This window comes from Tyto alba, unplaced genomic scaffold, assembly GCF_018691265.1.
Source record: "Tyto alba isolate M040663 unplaced genomic scaffold, T.alba_DEE_v4.0 Super-Scaffold_20000042, whole genome shotgun sequence".
Lineage (NCBI taxonomy): Eukaryota > Metazoa > Chordata > Aves > Strigiformes > Tytonidae > Tyto > Tyto alba.
Genome location: NW_024881293.1, coordinates 4,087,056 through 4,101,379, shown reverse-complemented (window position 1 = coordinate 4,101,379; position 14,324 = coordinate 4,087,056). Strand labels below are relative to the sequence as shown.

The 14,324-nt window shown below is 52.5% G+C and overlaps 1 protein-coding gene across 1 annotated transcript in view; it reads right to left on the bottom strand.

Annotated features, from left to right (window-relative positions):
- The window catches only part of CASZ1 (castor zinc finger 1), a 97,753-nt gene that overhangs the window by 47,469 nt on the left and 35,960 nt on the right, over positions 1-14,324 (bottom strand). Inside the window, 1 exon segment of the mRNA XM_042795137.1 lies at positions 5,708-6,277. Coding sequence (XP_042651071.1) covers positions 5,708-6,277 — 570 coding nt within the window.

Sequence of the window (14,324 nt, the reverse complement as noted above, 5' to 3'; positions counted from 1 at the left end):
GAGGAAGAGACTGCCTGCAACGGGCACTAAAATGTGCAAGACCATGAAGGTCATATTCCTGTTTCAATATTGCCCGGTATAGCTGTGATCATGTAGCAGAAGTGCTGCTGCACCAGCTGCCTGTGTACGTGGTACGTGAGAAAGGCAGTGCAAAGGACATGTCTGAAGCCTACAAGCAGAAGCACAAAGACACACCTGGTGAGTGCTGGGATCTGGTTTAGCCCCAAATGACCTTCCAGTTCTGGGTACTTAGGCCCAGCATCCTGCATGGGATTTGGGGATGCCTGACTTCAGAATAAACTCCCTGCTTGCTACAGAATCGGTGGCAATGTCCCTGCAGTGTCTGGCTCTGGTTGTAGCTTTTTGTAGCACAACCTCATGGGTCAGTATTAATCTTAAAGGATGTTAAACGCCCCACAGTGTCCAATAACAAGACTTCTCAGAATGAAACTACAAGGAACAGCTGTACTACTCCATCTTCAGAGGTAGGATCATTTAATCTGTGCTTCCCCATTTGACCCTCTCCCGTGGCCCCTCAAACACTCTACCAAAGCCATCAACTTTATCTTTCACACACACACATATTAAAGAATTTCATCTTGCTTTAAAGCAGTTCTCTTTTCTACCTCTTTTTCTCTCTTCTCCACCTCCAGTGTAACCCTATGACCCAACAAAAGTGATTAAATCCGTGAAATCCCTACTGGGTCTAACATTTCCCTGTTTCTGTTAAATCTGCTTCCCCTGTTCTACTTTTCCTCTCTTTCTGGACTTGTAAAACAATCCCCTAGCCTCCTTCACAATGTGCTGACTTCCAAGCACTGCACAGAAAAACTCTAGCCAGTCTGTGCCAAACTGCAAGGGGAGAAAGAATACCACAGAGAGGATCTGATAGGAAATTAAACTATTAAGTGTGAATCTTACTAGCTTTAACAGCTGCCCTGAAATCCAGACAATCCCTTTTCTTCTTTATCCTAACCTGCAGCACATGAAAAAAGCGAGGAGACCCTCTTTTTCATGCCCAATATCTCAAATCAGTTTTACAAATCCCAGCTCGGTTCAGGACCCACAGGCATTACAAATTTCAAGAGGAGATTCAGTGAAACATAGTATTTTCTTGAAATATTGGAGAAAATTAAATGTTGTAGGAGACCAGCTCCTTTTTAAACTTCTGTCGTCTGCAAACTTGGGTCTTGGAAAGCATCTTTGGTACCCATATGGCTAGACCTCAATTGGTGCAAACAATTAGACGCCAAACCCAAGACCACAGGAAAGGGGGAGTTTTCACACCTTTTTTTGAGCTTTTCAAAGTCTAAGCTTGAGTTCAGATTTCATTACCCTGGATTTAATCCTCTCGTCCCCAAAAACACCTTACATTCTGCTTTTCCTTTGCTCAAATTTGGTTCCAGATGATCGCAATACACTCCTTGATCAACCGTTTCGCCAGTGCTACTCAGCCTTTCCTCATCCACATTTGAGATGAAACCCTGGCCAGCTCCCACTACTCTAGCAAGCTCACCTTCACTCATCCCAGCACGAGTCCACCAACACATCCCCTAAAGACAAGACAACCTTCATTTATTTGCACGGGCACCTAACCAAAAGGCTGAAGGCACCTTATGGAAGGGAGCTGTCTCACCACGAAGATGGTATGAGACCCAGCCAACTCATTTCACATACACTTTCAAACAACAGTGAAGAAGTAATTACTAGTACCTAATTGACAGAAAACCCTCCTCATACCCACACGCAGACAAAGTGAGGCAGGACAGCAGTTGGGAAACAAATCCCTGTGTGCACAGCCCTGGAAGCCACAGGAAGTACTGTCCCTGGGTCTTCTTCCCCCTCCCCTGCACCACATTTTTCTCTCTTTTTCTATGTGATAATAAAAGGGCTCCCTCTCCCCTTGCCACTGCTCTCCATTTGTGGGCATTGCTAAAGAGCAGAGATCTGTGTGTCTCAGAGCAGCTATCGTATCACAAAGGATCCGAAGCTAGCAAAAAAGGGGCTAAAAATAGCCTGCAGCAGCACACTATATATGGAAGGAAAAGCAAAACAGCCCAAATGGAGTGCAAGGTCTGGATACTGGGGGATGGGACATCCCAGCCAGGGCTCTGTCCTTTATTCTGCTTGGGAGGGAAAACACGTAGACTTGGGGTCCATAGAATAATGAGCAAGAAACTGGCACTCATCATGCATGTTCTCCCAAACGGAGTCTCCCCAGAAAATTACAAAGAGAAAACCCCTCCTGCTGAAAACAGGTCCAATATACCCTCTCTAAGAGACTTCGCCAACAGGCTAAGAAAAGAAAGAACTTTCGAAGCTTGTACAGGGGAAAGCTCCTGGTGACTACTTTAGCCCACTATACAAGTAACGTGCAGAGTAAAGAACACGGGACTGTATAGGAAAATCTCCCTGGGTACGCGTGCGTCAGTGAGATTGTGGAAAGGGATCTCTGTCAGACCCTGTACTGGGAAATCTAAATGCTATATATAAATGTGTGTAGAGAACTGTGGGGTCAGTCTGTGGGCAGGAGAGGGTGCATGAATGAATGAAGAAACATATCTGCATGTCCAGATCAACTTCTGACACCCATCTCCTGACAGACTCCAGATTTGCGACTCCTGAACATGTTTCCTAGCTGCACCAGAGACAGAGGCACCTAAGGGAAGACTGAGCACTGACTCAGTCCCTTGTTTCCAAGCAATGCCTCAGAGAGACAGGGATGCCATACATGTGTGTTCCCCATCTTGTTTCAAAGCATGAGAACTGAATAGCACGGACCGAGTCTCTGCAAACTTCTGCGTGATGCACAGCAAGCCTCACTGGCCCTGGAAGGACACCAAGGTGGCAGGGATTTGGCATTAGACTACAGGAGGTGCTAGTGAAGGACATGAGCAGTAGCTGAAGTCCCATAAAGCAGGCTGTGTGTGTACACATCGGGACTCCAGGGAACAGGAACCCTTCTCAGCCCCATAGAATTAGGATCACTTTCCGCAGTGAGCAAGAAAGCCCAGCTTTTCTGTGCAGCCCCTGCTTCTCACCCAAGTTTTCAGCTGATCAAAGAAGTATGAGCTCAGTTTTAAATGCTGCTGAGCACTGCCAGGTCTGTATCCTCCACATCCTCAGGAGGAGCAATGGGTGCTCAGAAACTTCAAAACCAGGTTTCTGAGATGACCTGCCCAAAGCCACAGCGCCTGGGAGGGCAGATCTGTGTTCCCCTCCTTTGATCTGACTGCCTCCTGCTACCCCCCCTAGATCACAGGAAAAAAACCCCTCCTTTTTGGTATAGGCAATTCCAGATCTCACTGGAATAAACTTAACTTGCACCCAGGAAATACCAGGTCTGAGAGGACTCAGTGATGAACAGCTTAAAATCCATTTTCTGGAACACTGACAGAAAAAGACAGAAGAGGAAAAGAACTTTGTCCTTTCCAAAGGAAGAGATGTTTCAGTTTGTGCTTTCCAGGGAAACATTGCAAACCACATTTACAACCGGGTTCTTGAAACAGACACTCCAGACCTGGCAGCACGTCTGTTTGCAAGTCAAATCCCATGTGGCTGTATATGTAAACTGGACCCTGCATGTACCATTACCTGCCTTAAACATAAACGAGTCTTCAGCCCCCCATGAGTGCTGATATATTTTTGCATAATCCTTTGACAATACAGACCTACAAAAGCATTTTACTGAGAACTCCTACCCCAGTGAGAAACCTCAGTTCCTTTTCGTTTTGCCCAGTTTGGTAACGTATTTTTTACATTTAAGTTCCCCTCCTAGTTTTCATAGCAAATAAAAGCTGCAAATGGGGGGTGGGGAAAGGAATTAAAACAAACTAAAAACAGAGTCCAGGCACAATCACCTTGTGTCTGGGAACGACAAGGGCTTTCCTATCAAAGGAAACTGAAGGTCACACTTTTCCTCATTGATCTTGCAATGTTTGTTAATTACTCTGTCACTGATGTGGCGAAGGATAATTAAACAGCTCTGTTTATATCTTATATGCATAATTATGTGCGCTGCCACTGAACTCGTGAAGACTAGAGAATGTGCCTCTCCAGAAGGGGAACGGACAGACGGAGATGAGTTTCGGCTGCATTATTAACAGGAGGAGGAAAACATGCGCACACACAAAAGGAGGAAAGTTTGATGGATTCACAAAGTGCTGAGATCAGGGGAGGGGTGCGTGCAGGTGGAGCAGATTAAGGGGAGATCTTTCAATTACAGATCCAACCCAGCTGAGTGACAAATGGGGGGAGGGAGCGAGCTTCTCTGCTCTAATGGAGAGAATTCAATTTAGCTGAAGCTTTTACCGAGGCTTAGCACTCGTACGCCCCCCAAAATCAATCTGTGGGGAACCTGGATATCAGAAAGAAATAAATTCATCTGGGGCTTTCCCCAACATCTCTTGCTGAAGTCAGCTTTTAAATGAACCCCCAAAATAAGGTTAGAAGCTATCTGAAAATAAAGAAACGCCCACACAGCCTGAGGTAAAACATGTTACAACTGCACAGCATCCCAAGAGCGAAGCGGTGGGGGACAGACAGATTTGGAACCGGCAGCTTCAGGAGCCCGAAGTCAGGGTGTGCTACCCCACCGGCAGCGAGGGTAACTCCCCAACCCCTCCGCCGGGATGAGGGAACACACGGCAGCAAAAAGGGAGTGTGATGGGCGGCTCTGATACCGGCTCTTTGACACCCTGCAAGGGTGCCGGTAGGCCAACCAGGGCTGAGTGATGAAGACAGGCAGCGCTGGACCGCAGCCCCGAGGGGGGACGTGCAGACACCCCGGCCTTGCCCCGGCTCGGCCTCCCCCCCGCGGGGTCCCCTCCAGCCCGTTCCCCCGGGAAAAGCCGCCGCCGGCACCTCCTACCTCCCGCCGCGGCGGCCGCTCCTCCCAGAGCCGCGGGGCCGGCTCCCGCCTCCGCAGGTGCGGCCGGGCGGGCTGAGGGCCCCGGGGGCCGCCGCAGCTGCCCCCCCCCCCCCCCCCCCGACGCCTCTTCCCGGAGCCGCCCCGAACCTCGGGCTCCCTCCAAAAGCCCTCCGAGCTCCCGGCCCGGCCCGAGAAACTCAGGGGAAAAGGCGGATCAGCACCTCTGAGGGCTGCAGCAGGAGTTACTGTCTTTCAGCTCCCCTCCCGCTCCCAGGCCGGGGCTGCCGTGGTCGGCTCTGACCTCGGGGTTAATTATCACTAAGATGCAACACGTGGGCGCGAGGGTGTTTGCACAACCCTGCCCGCAATGCAACGCACTGCCGCAGCCAGCCTGCCTCTGAATTTGCTGCAGAATTCACCTGGGATTTGCCACAAGGGCACTCTCTGCTTTTTGCTTCCCCCTCTCCCCGTGTGAAAATACGTGACCAGGAAACCAGCACACCCCACGGCTATCTCCATGTGAATGGTGTGAGGGAGTCTACCGTGGGGGGGGAGATCTACCCTACCAAGGGATCTATGGTCTGAAAAGAGCCATCCAGCCACATCCACCCCAACAAAACACTCCTCTTGGGAGGCTGAAGCAGAGGCAAAGTCAGAAGGGTCACCAGAGCAAAATGTCAGGCCCGTACAAGGGAATTAGGGCTTTCGCCCTCCACCTTGGCTGCCAGGTGCAGACAGTATCTGGCATGGACACACAGCAACATCTTTGTCTGTCCCACAGAAAACACGACCGTGAAGCTGCCCTGTGTGGGGAGGTGGAAGGGGCAGAGAGCTTACCTGAGGTGGTTCCTCCCCCCAACTTGGAGCCTGTCTCGCCACTGGAGGACCGGTAGGCATCGTCCTTTGAGGCCGTCCCGTCTGAATCCCTGTCATCCAAGAAGTTGCCATCCTGCGAGCCCCTCAGAGCGTCCGCCTCGTCCCCGTTATCTTCCTCGTCACTGCAACCCTTGGGCTGCACCATGTAAACCCCTTCGGGGGGCACCTCCGCGCTCTCGGCGCCCTTACATTCCTTCCCTTCCGCTCGCCCCAGCAAGGGCTCCTCGTTGTATTCCCCGTTCACCCACTTCTCAATCACCTCCCTCCTTTTGTCCTCCTCGATCTTCTGCACGCGGCTGAGTCCATCTGAAAACTCTGTCCCCAGCTCCTTGGTCCCAGGCTGAGGCAGGTCCTTGTTGCTGCTCTCCCGCTGCGGCCCCTTGTCTGCTCGTGCCTGTTCGGCTCCCCCGTGGTCAAAGACGACCTGACGGCTCAGCTTGGCACAGATGGCATTTAGCTTCAGGCCGCCTTTGCGCTTGGCAGCCATTGTGGGTTTTCCTGAGGCTGCGTCAGTGCATATAGTTCTTTCAGCTGGAAAGAGAGAGGGGAAAGAAGCAAGGAGGGGCGTTAGTGGGATCAGACAACTTGAAGCCCAACAGCAAACGGCTGGTCCCAACCCAATGGGCCTTCAGGCATGGCCGGCGTCATCCTCTGAAAGGTGGGACTGCCATCTCTTTCCTGAGCTCTGAGTGAAAGCCCAGCCAGGAGAGCCCGCTAAGAGGCACGCTCTGAACCTGCTGGTACCAAGGGATGCCACTGGCCTCAAGAGAGAGGCGTGTATTTATGCTGAGGCTGAACTGGGCTCAGAAGGCCCCAAAAATCTCAGGCAGGTGAACGTGGTACAGACCAGCCTTTGCCCCTGGCTCAGGCAGGATACGGAGTCTGTTAATAAGCCTGACTTGCTCTCTCCTTCAGACTGAAACACCACTTGCTTTTAGGTCCCCAGCTCCATTGCAGATGTGTTGGCTGCCAAAACCACACCAGCCAGTAACCGCACCTGTAGCAGGCAGGACAGCTTCCCAAGACTAACCCTTGGGATGGTGAGGAATTCACTTAATGGGGTTTACGCATAGTCTCAGAGAAGAGAACCAGTATGCAACGGAAAGAACCAGTATGGAGGACAGGAGCCCTGGCACGTGTGTGCACTGGAGCCCCAGACTGGTGTGTGGCAGTCGTATGGGAGAAAATCGCCTTGTTGGTAGCAGCTGATCCAGCCCTTTTGCCTCCTCGCTTGCTTGCTCCCGAACACACAGGAAATTCTGCTCTCACACTTCCCAGCACAATCAGCTAATTAGTGTGGGTTTGTTATTTTAATGTAGTTTATTCATATGTGACAGCTAGTGAAGGAGGGGTAAGAGAAAGTGGGGGGAGAAAGGAAGAAGGTAAGGTCTTAACTTCAAGGTCACGGAGAATCTTGAACTAAATGGTCCCTATCAGAGTCACTTGCATAATTATTGCACCAACAATTAACAAGATTCAATTGCAAATACAAGCAAGAAACTGATTCTAAAGCAGCTGCATTGTCTCATTTCCCTCTTTATTCATAGTGCCTCAGAGAGAAACCCAGACTATGAAGGGTTAAAGGTCCCAAGGCAAGAAATGTGCACAGAGCCTGGCTCTTCCCCCAGCGCAGTGCAGAGGCAGACCCTGCTCTTCGTCCCAGGGCTCAGGAAGAGCACCCAATAAAATACTTGCCGGACACACATGCCATTGGAGTTGCTGTGGGCACATTGCTGGAGGTCCCTCCACAGTGTGCTCCTGAACTTTCTGTTGTGCTTTATGTGAAAGAGGAGCCCATCACACCGAGCAAACAGTCTGCAGACCTCGAATGGAGGGAACGGGTTCCTCCACTGCACAGGAGTCCTTCATGGCAGCTCAGCCCACACCTCCCTGTCACCAGCACAGAGGTGCTGCTCCACAGAAGCACGGTGAGATTAATCAGACCCCCTACAATGCATCCAGAAGCCATCGTGACAGCCCCTAATCCCATAACATGACAGCCCAATACAAACAGACTGAAACTTTAGACCTGCTGTCCAAGAGCCAGAGAGTGGCTGCTTAGCGTAAACTCCTGACAGCTTCAGACACGCTTCCCTGTCAAGGACTGCAAGAAAAATAACCCCCCGACAAATGTATCAGCCCCCCACACAAAGGGAGGCAAAATGTACTCCTCCACTTTCCAAATGCACACCCCCCCTGGCACTAACACCTACGTGCAATCATGCTTTCATGAAGGGAAAGCACACGTTGCCCCCAAACACATACCTCCCCATCTAGAAATTATAGCTGTTCAAGAGCTGTGTGTATGCGCTGGCACGCTCCATAAACGTAGTCATACACGTACGGGTTAAAAAGTCCCATCTCCCCAAAATACATTCCCATACATTTCCCCACGCATTTCCCTTTCACACATTCTCCCAACACACGCACACAGTCCTCACGCATACAGATGGGCACAGGCAGACGCCCATGAAACTGCAAAAGTCTCTGTGTGCTGGCACCATCCCTTCCCATCACATTCCCACTCTATTTAGGGCAGAAAAGTGAAGGCCGATCCTAGGCGCAACTGGTACCACAGAGGGAATCTCAGGAGGCTGCTGTGAGCTCCAACTGGAGCCTGGCCAGGACACCTACAGCTCACGCCTGTATGCTCGGGCGAAGGGCCAGCGGAGCCTCCGCGGCTGCAGGTGGGGAGGACGGTGCCTCCCGCGCGGTGCAGTGCCTGCCCAGGGCTGGGGCACTGGGTCAGCACTGAATCACCAGCGCCGCTCCCCCGAACGCTGCCTGGTGATTCCCCGTCCACGTTCTCACCATCCCCAGCCCTGCTTCACTGGTGAGATCAGCACCGCTCGCAGCTGGAGATAACTGGGAGGCAGACACGCGGCAGCCCAAATCCCCGCTGCCCTCCCCCTTTCTGCAGTGAGGGCAGGTCCCATTATTCTGGTCTGGAGGTGAGCAGCCAAGTGCGTGCACCAGCCGGCAAATGAATATATAAATATTTATTCAAAGGAAGAGAGGAACAGACGTTCCCGAGGCTGCACTTGCCGCGTACGCAGCAACTCCAGGGAGTCTGCAACTTGTCTTCCATTCCTGTTCCTGCCTCCTTCCATCTCACACACCCTGGTTTTGCCCTTCTGCCTCCCCAGCTTCTGCACCCCAGCTCCTGCCCTTCCCCCCCCCGCATCTCTTCTGTCCCTTCTCCTTGTGTTTGGGATTTTTTTTTTTGAGAACAGCATGCTGCTCTTAAACATTTTAAGAGTCTTTTCCTACGTTTAAGTTAAAAATAAAGCAAGTTCTGAAAATGTATCTTTTCCCTGGTCTATAAAACTAACCCTCCCAGAAACCTTCCCGAGATGGGACTTGCCCTGTAGTACCAAGACTTTTCTGTATCTCCATCCTACCTATGTACCGACGGCTGCAGGAAATCAGAACTCCCAGCTTCTGCTGCCAACCTTGCAACCAACTCTCCGTAAGCCTGGACACATCATTTTATCTTTCCATTGCCTTATTTCTTTGTCTATGGAACGGGAGGGACAATACCTATATCAACATTTCTGTTCTCCTCTTTCAAACTCTCAATTTCAAAAGTAGAAGGGAACCACTTCTTACAAAGAAATGTAGGAGATGGCCATGAGCCTGGAGGGGACCAGAACATCCGTATTTCATTCACTTGGGCAGAGGGAGAGGAATTGAGCTGCTGAATGAAGGACCCTCGTATCTGCTCGAGGTTGGGACTGTCAGGCAGGGAGGGACCCCCAAAGCCAGGCAGAGGCTTCCTCCCCCCAGGCTGAGCTCCCCACCCCAAATCACCCTGCGTCTCCATCACACTGTTTAAAGATTCCATGCTAAGTAAACATCCCCCTTCGTTTTCTTCATCTAAATAGAAATGTTTTGATTTCACATCAATCTGAGGAAGCCGTTTATAACCTGAGCCTGTCACACGGACTTTTCATCTTTGCCCAGTACAAACTCTCCCACATGCTCTATTTACACTGAGCACTTCCTCTGAAAACAATGCCACCGGGAGTTTACTCCTCTTGCCCCCTCCCCACACCCTACGAGGAGACACCAGCTCCCTCCACTCCGCACCCAGCCCTGTGGCATCTTGAGAGTAAACCTCCCTTTGAAGAAAAGGTATGGCTTGCCGCAACCAGGCCTGGCAAGGAGGAGGACAAAACTCCCCTCGTCATTTTGCTGCCTTGTCACCCCTTGAATTTGCTGCGACAAGCCCCGGTTGCTGCCCCCACCACTCCTCCTTCCCCCCAGTCCCCGTGTGCTGCCAGCACCCTGTGTACAGCCCCAGGCTCTCTCCCTCCATGCAGACCCCAAAGCAGCACTTTCTCACCCATAAACTCCACAGTGGGGTGCTGCCAAGGTGGGCACAGCTTAGCTCTGCCTCCCCCCAGAGAGGAGAGGGATTGGGTGGGGAGCACACCATGTGCAGGAACCAAGGGCTTTGTAGCGTGGTCAGAAATAGGGCATCCCAGCCAAGGGGCAAATGGCGCTGCAAAGAGAGACTATGGTTTTGCAGGGAAAGGAAAAGAGAGCCAAAATCTGGCTTTGGCTTGAGGTCAATAAAAAAACACGTGCCTGGGAGAAGGGAGAAAGGGACCCTGGTAGAGGGGAGAAAGAGACCTGGATATGAAAATGGGGCCTGTGGGAGTTGGATGGACCAGCTGGCATGGGTGGAAGAGAAGGGGCGCTGGCTGTGTGGCAGGAGCTTACTGGTGTGGGAAAAGCTGGGGGTGCAGGGGGGACCCCCGCTGGCTGGGGCAGCGGCCAAGGAGGGGCAGGAGAAGAGGGGCAGGAGGGCCTGTGCTGCTGGGAGAGGGGTGCTGGCTGGGGAGGGACGGCACGCTGTCACTTCAGAGGGCCGGGTACGTCGAACAGATGGAGCTTTCATATTCCTATTGAAGAGTTTTAAGCCCAGCTGAGCAGCTCCGTTCAAGAGGGAGGTCCCAGTGCCAGCTTTCCAGGAGCTGCAAGCTCTCATTCGATTAATTATTAACAGCATTATTTGGGGCGGGGAGGGGGAGGGAAGGAGGGCCAACATGCTGCACAGTCCTTTTCTTTTTTAACCACTGTGGTGCAAGCTTGACTGGAGAGACTCCACTCTGCCCAGGAGCCCCACACAGGGAGGGTGGCACGGCTCGCTGGGGTAGGGGGTGAGGATGCTGCTTGCTGCAGCCTCTTCACACTTGAGCTGCAGTCCCTAAGACAGAGCCAAACCTTCACAGCAGAAGGCCACTGGGGCATTGGGAACATGCCCTGGTGATGCCCAGCCACACGCCGGGAGGAGGCAGGGAAGGCAGCCAAATGCTCAGCCCCTTGAAGAAAACATTTGCCCTCCAGCACGACTCGTGCATTATCCCAGGCAGGGCCAGGGCAAAGGCAGCAACAGCCCAGGCATGGCCCACAATGTGTGAGCGTGGATTTAGTGTGTATATTTTCCCCTCTTCAGTTTATCAATAAAACATTTTATTGCTTTTAGCCCAGGAAATGACCTTGGATTAGTGGATGTTGTCTCTTCTGGCTGACCTTGGGGAGTTCACAAAGGCTCTTTAACAACCTCCTCTGCCCTGCAAGCATGGATCCCGCCTGTGCGTGTCTGCATGAAGCCGGGAAAAGCCCTCGGTGCGAAAGTCAGACCTGACAGGCTCCAGCTCAGCACTGGGAGGAGAAGGAGAATCAAAGACGTGGGAGGAGAAATCAAGTGAGCAGCCAGGGCGTCCTTACCGAAGCACTGCCAGCTACACTCCCTGCTTTCCCATAGCTGTGAGGGCTCTCCCCACCCACCCCATGCACAAACCACAGAGGAAGAGCCGGGGACTCTCTTCTGGTCCCTGTGGCCAGCACTTGCCAGAGCGCAGTCTGCCTCCATTCAGCACTGCTTGACCTCCTGCCTGCCACACTGGCATCTCCGGATGCACAAGAGGCCACTTTTTTTACTATTTCCAGCTCCCAGAGCTGGTTTAACCCTGGCATGATGGGGCAGAGACCCGTACCAGCTCCCTGAGTGAGTCTGTCCTGCTTCACTTTGCTCAACCTTCTCAGCTGTGGAGTTAAGCTGTAATTTTCTGGTGACAGTGGGGGCAGTGTACAGAAACCAGTACTGGGCAGTGAAGGACAGAAGACATCCTGAGAGGAGGGGGAAGTGACGGGGCTCTGGAGATGCTGGTCCCCCGCACTGTTCTGGTGCTGCTGCCAGGGCTTCTCCAGCAGAACAGCTGGAGCCCCCACTTGCCCCAAAAAGAAAATAAACACATCATCTCTGAATGGTGTGTATTTTCAGTGCAGAAGTGTAATTATGGAGGGAGGGAATGGGACAGGAGAAACTGAGAGAAATTTCCTCCTCAAGGGAACAGAAACTACAGGCAAAGAGCTAGTGCTGAGCTCCAAGCCAGAGCGAGGTCCCTGCACGCTGCAGGGCAAAGCCTGCAAGGAGGCTGCAGCAAACAGCCCATGCCATCACACAATCCTCCTTGCTGCCCTCCCCCGTTAATACAAGCCTCCCTTCCAAGCCATATCCTCTCCCAGTGTCCCCTTGCAGTGTTCCCTAGTACTAAGCACAGAAGGTCCCCATCCCATCCTCTCCTGCAAACACCCCCATCTCTTCTCGTGCTGCATGCAGAGGCAACCCCTCCCAGCATCGCAGCCACGCAGGCTTTGCCCTGGCATGGGACCCCCCTCCCCGGAGCTCCCAGCCCCCAGGTGCCCGCTTTCTCCAGTTGTGTCCTCCTGAAAAGCGAGCCCTAAAGTGTTAACGGCGATTGGTGAAATGGCACAGCAGATTGCTACAATAAATAATTTACTGATATTTATAAATATTCAAATCAGCAGGCTTCAGAAATTGAAAGGGGGGGGCTGAGCTGACGGGGAGGAGGGGTGTTTAGGGAAGGGAGGGGGGATTGACATTAATTCCCAGGCTCTCCAAATTCATTTGAGAACTGTTTCTCATTTCAAACAAATATTAAATCTTTTGGTGTCAAGCCTCCAAAATAAAATATCAAATAGAAAGTCACCACCCTCTTGGTGGCCGATGCCTTGTCTGCCGTGACGCTGGGCGCCTGTGGCCCTGTCCCCTCGGCCAGCCAGCCGCTGGGGGAGCGACGGCAGCCTGCACCACCGAGGGGACAGGGCCAGGGCAGAAGCCCCCCCCAGCCACACCTGTAACGCAGCCCACCACACCCCCAACTATCACCCGGGATGGGAATTCCCATTATTACCACCAACAGGACCTTGCCTTCATCTTCCAGTGGATTTTCTAAATCCCATTGGGAAGAAAGGGCTGAATGTTGGAACAATGAAGGTGGAGCCAGAACTCCCAACCTTGCTCTGGGAACATGGCCTTGCGGCAGAAACGGAGCAGGGGGTCAGGGCTCCTGACTCACTCCTTGCTCTGGAAGGGAATTTGGTTTTAGTGATTTAAACTGAGGATTAAAAGCCAGGAGTGCTGGCTTCCAGCCTGGTTTCCAATCATGGTGTAAACATCAGTCTCCCCAGCTTTCTGTGCCTTAGTTTCCCCATGCAGAGGAGGAGGAACGAGGATGAGTACCCAACCCAGCACACTGATCCCAGCCGTGTTTACTCAGTGACTTGAGGTCTCCGTATCAGCACTCTGTCACTGTGCTGGATTGTTACTGAGTCTTTTCCACCTCTGAGCATCCTACTGACCCCTTAGATGGCCGAGGGAGATGATCCTGTGTCCTCCCCTAGACCACCCCATTGGTAACGCAAGGCTTCAGCATGGGGTGAATTTCCCCTAGATGAGTAATGGCTTTTCTAATGCACGGGCAGGCTGTCAGCTTCCCTACTCCCAGTGTTTTATGGGTTTAACTGAACGGCTCTGAACTCCCTAGTAAGAAATAAAGTTATCCCTCAGCGTCCCTTCTAAACATTTCACTCAGTGCAAACGGTGTTTAAGAAAAATGAGGACATATTTCTTCTTAAGGATGCAGTATCCCCCTTCAGAGGCCTAATTTATGCCATATATCACTGGCCAGGGAGAGAAAGGCAGCACAGACCTCACACTAGGAGTGAGCTGGCCCTAGCACAGCCGCTCCTGCTGCAATGGTGCAATGGGCTGCAACTCCAAGTCCTCCGGAGTCCGCAGAGTCCCCGCCGGAGAGCAGAGCCCGGCTGGCAGGCAGCAGAGCAGGACGGACACCGGGTAACACTCAGCACTGCGCTGCCGCATCAGCCTTCTCCTCACCTGGACCACCGCCCCAGCCCGCGGGGAGCCTGTCCTCCTCACCCCGGCCCCACTTGGGGCCCTTCTCCCCGGCCCGGCCGTTCTGCGGCAGCCTCCGCAGCGGCCCTGCACCGCGCCGGCCTCCTCTGCGGCACTGCCTGCTCACCTGCCGCTGACCTGCGCCGCTGCCGCTCGACCAGCTCTGCGCAGGCATTTGGCACAGCCGGTGGGGAAATTGGTTCAACTGCGAGCAAGGACAGGACTAATCCTTCTTCACAGCCCTTTAGTAACGCACGTCTGAACCTTTTCCTGAGCAGATCTCAAAAATGATCCTAAATGTGCTTTGATCTTGTCTCCCCCCAGCCTCCTTACTCTGAGAGCCACTAA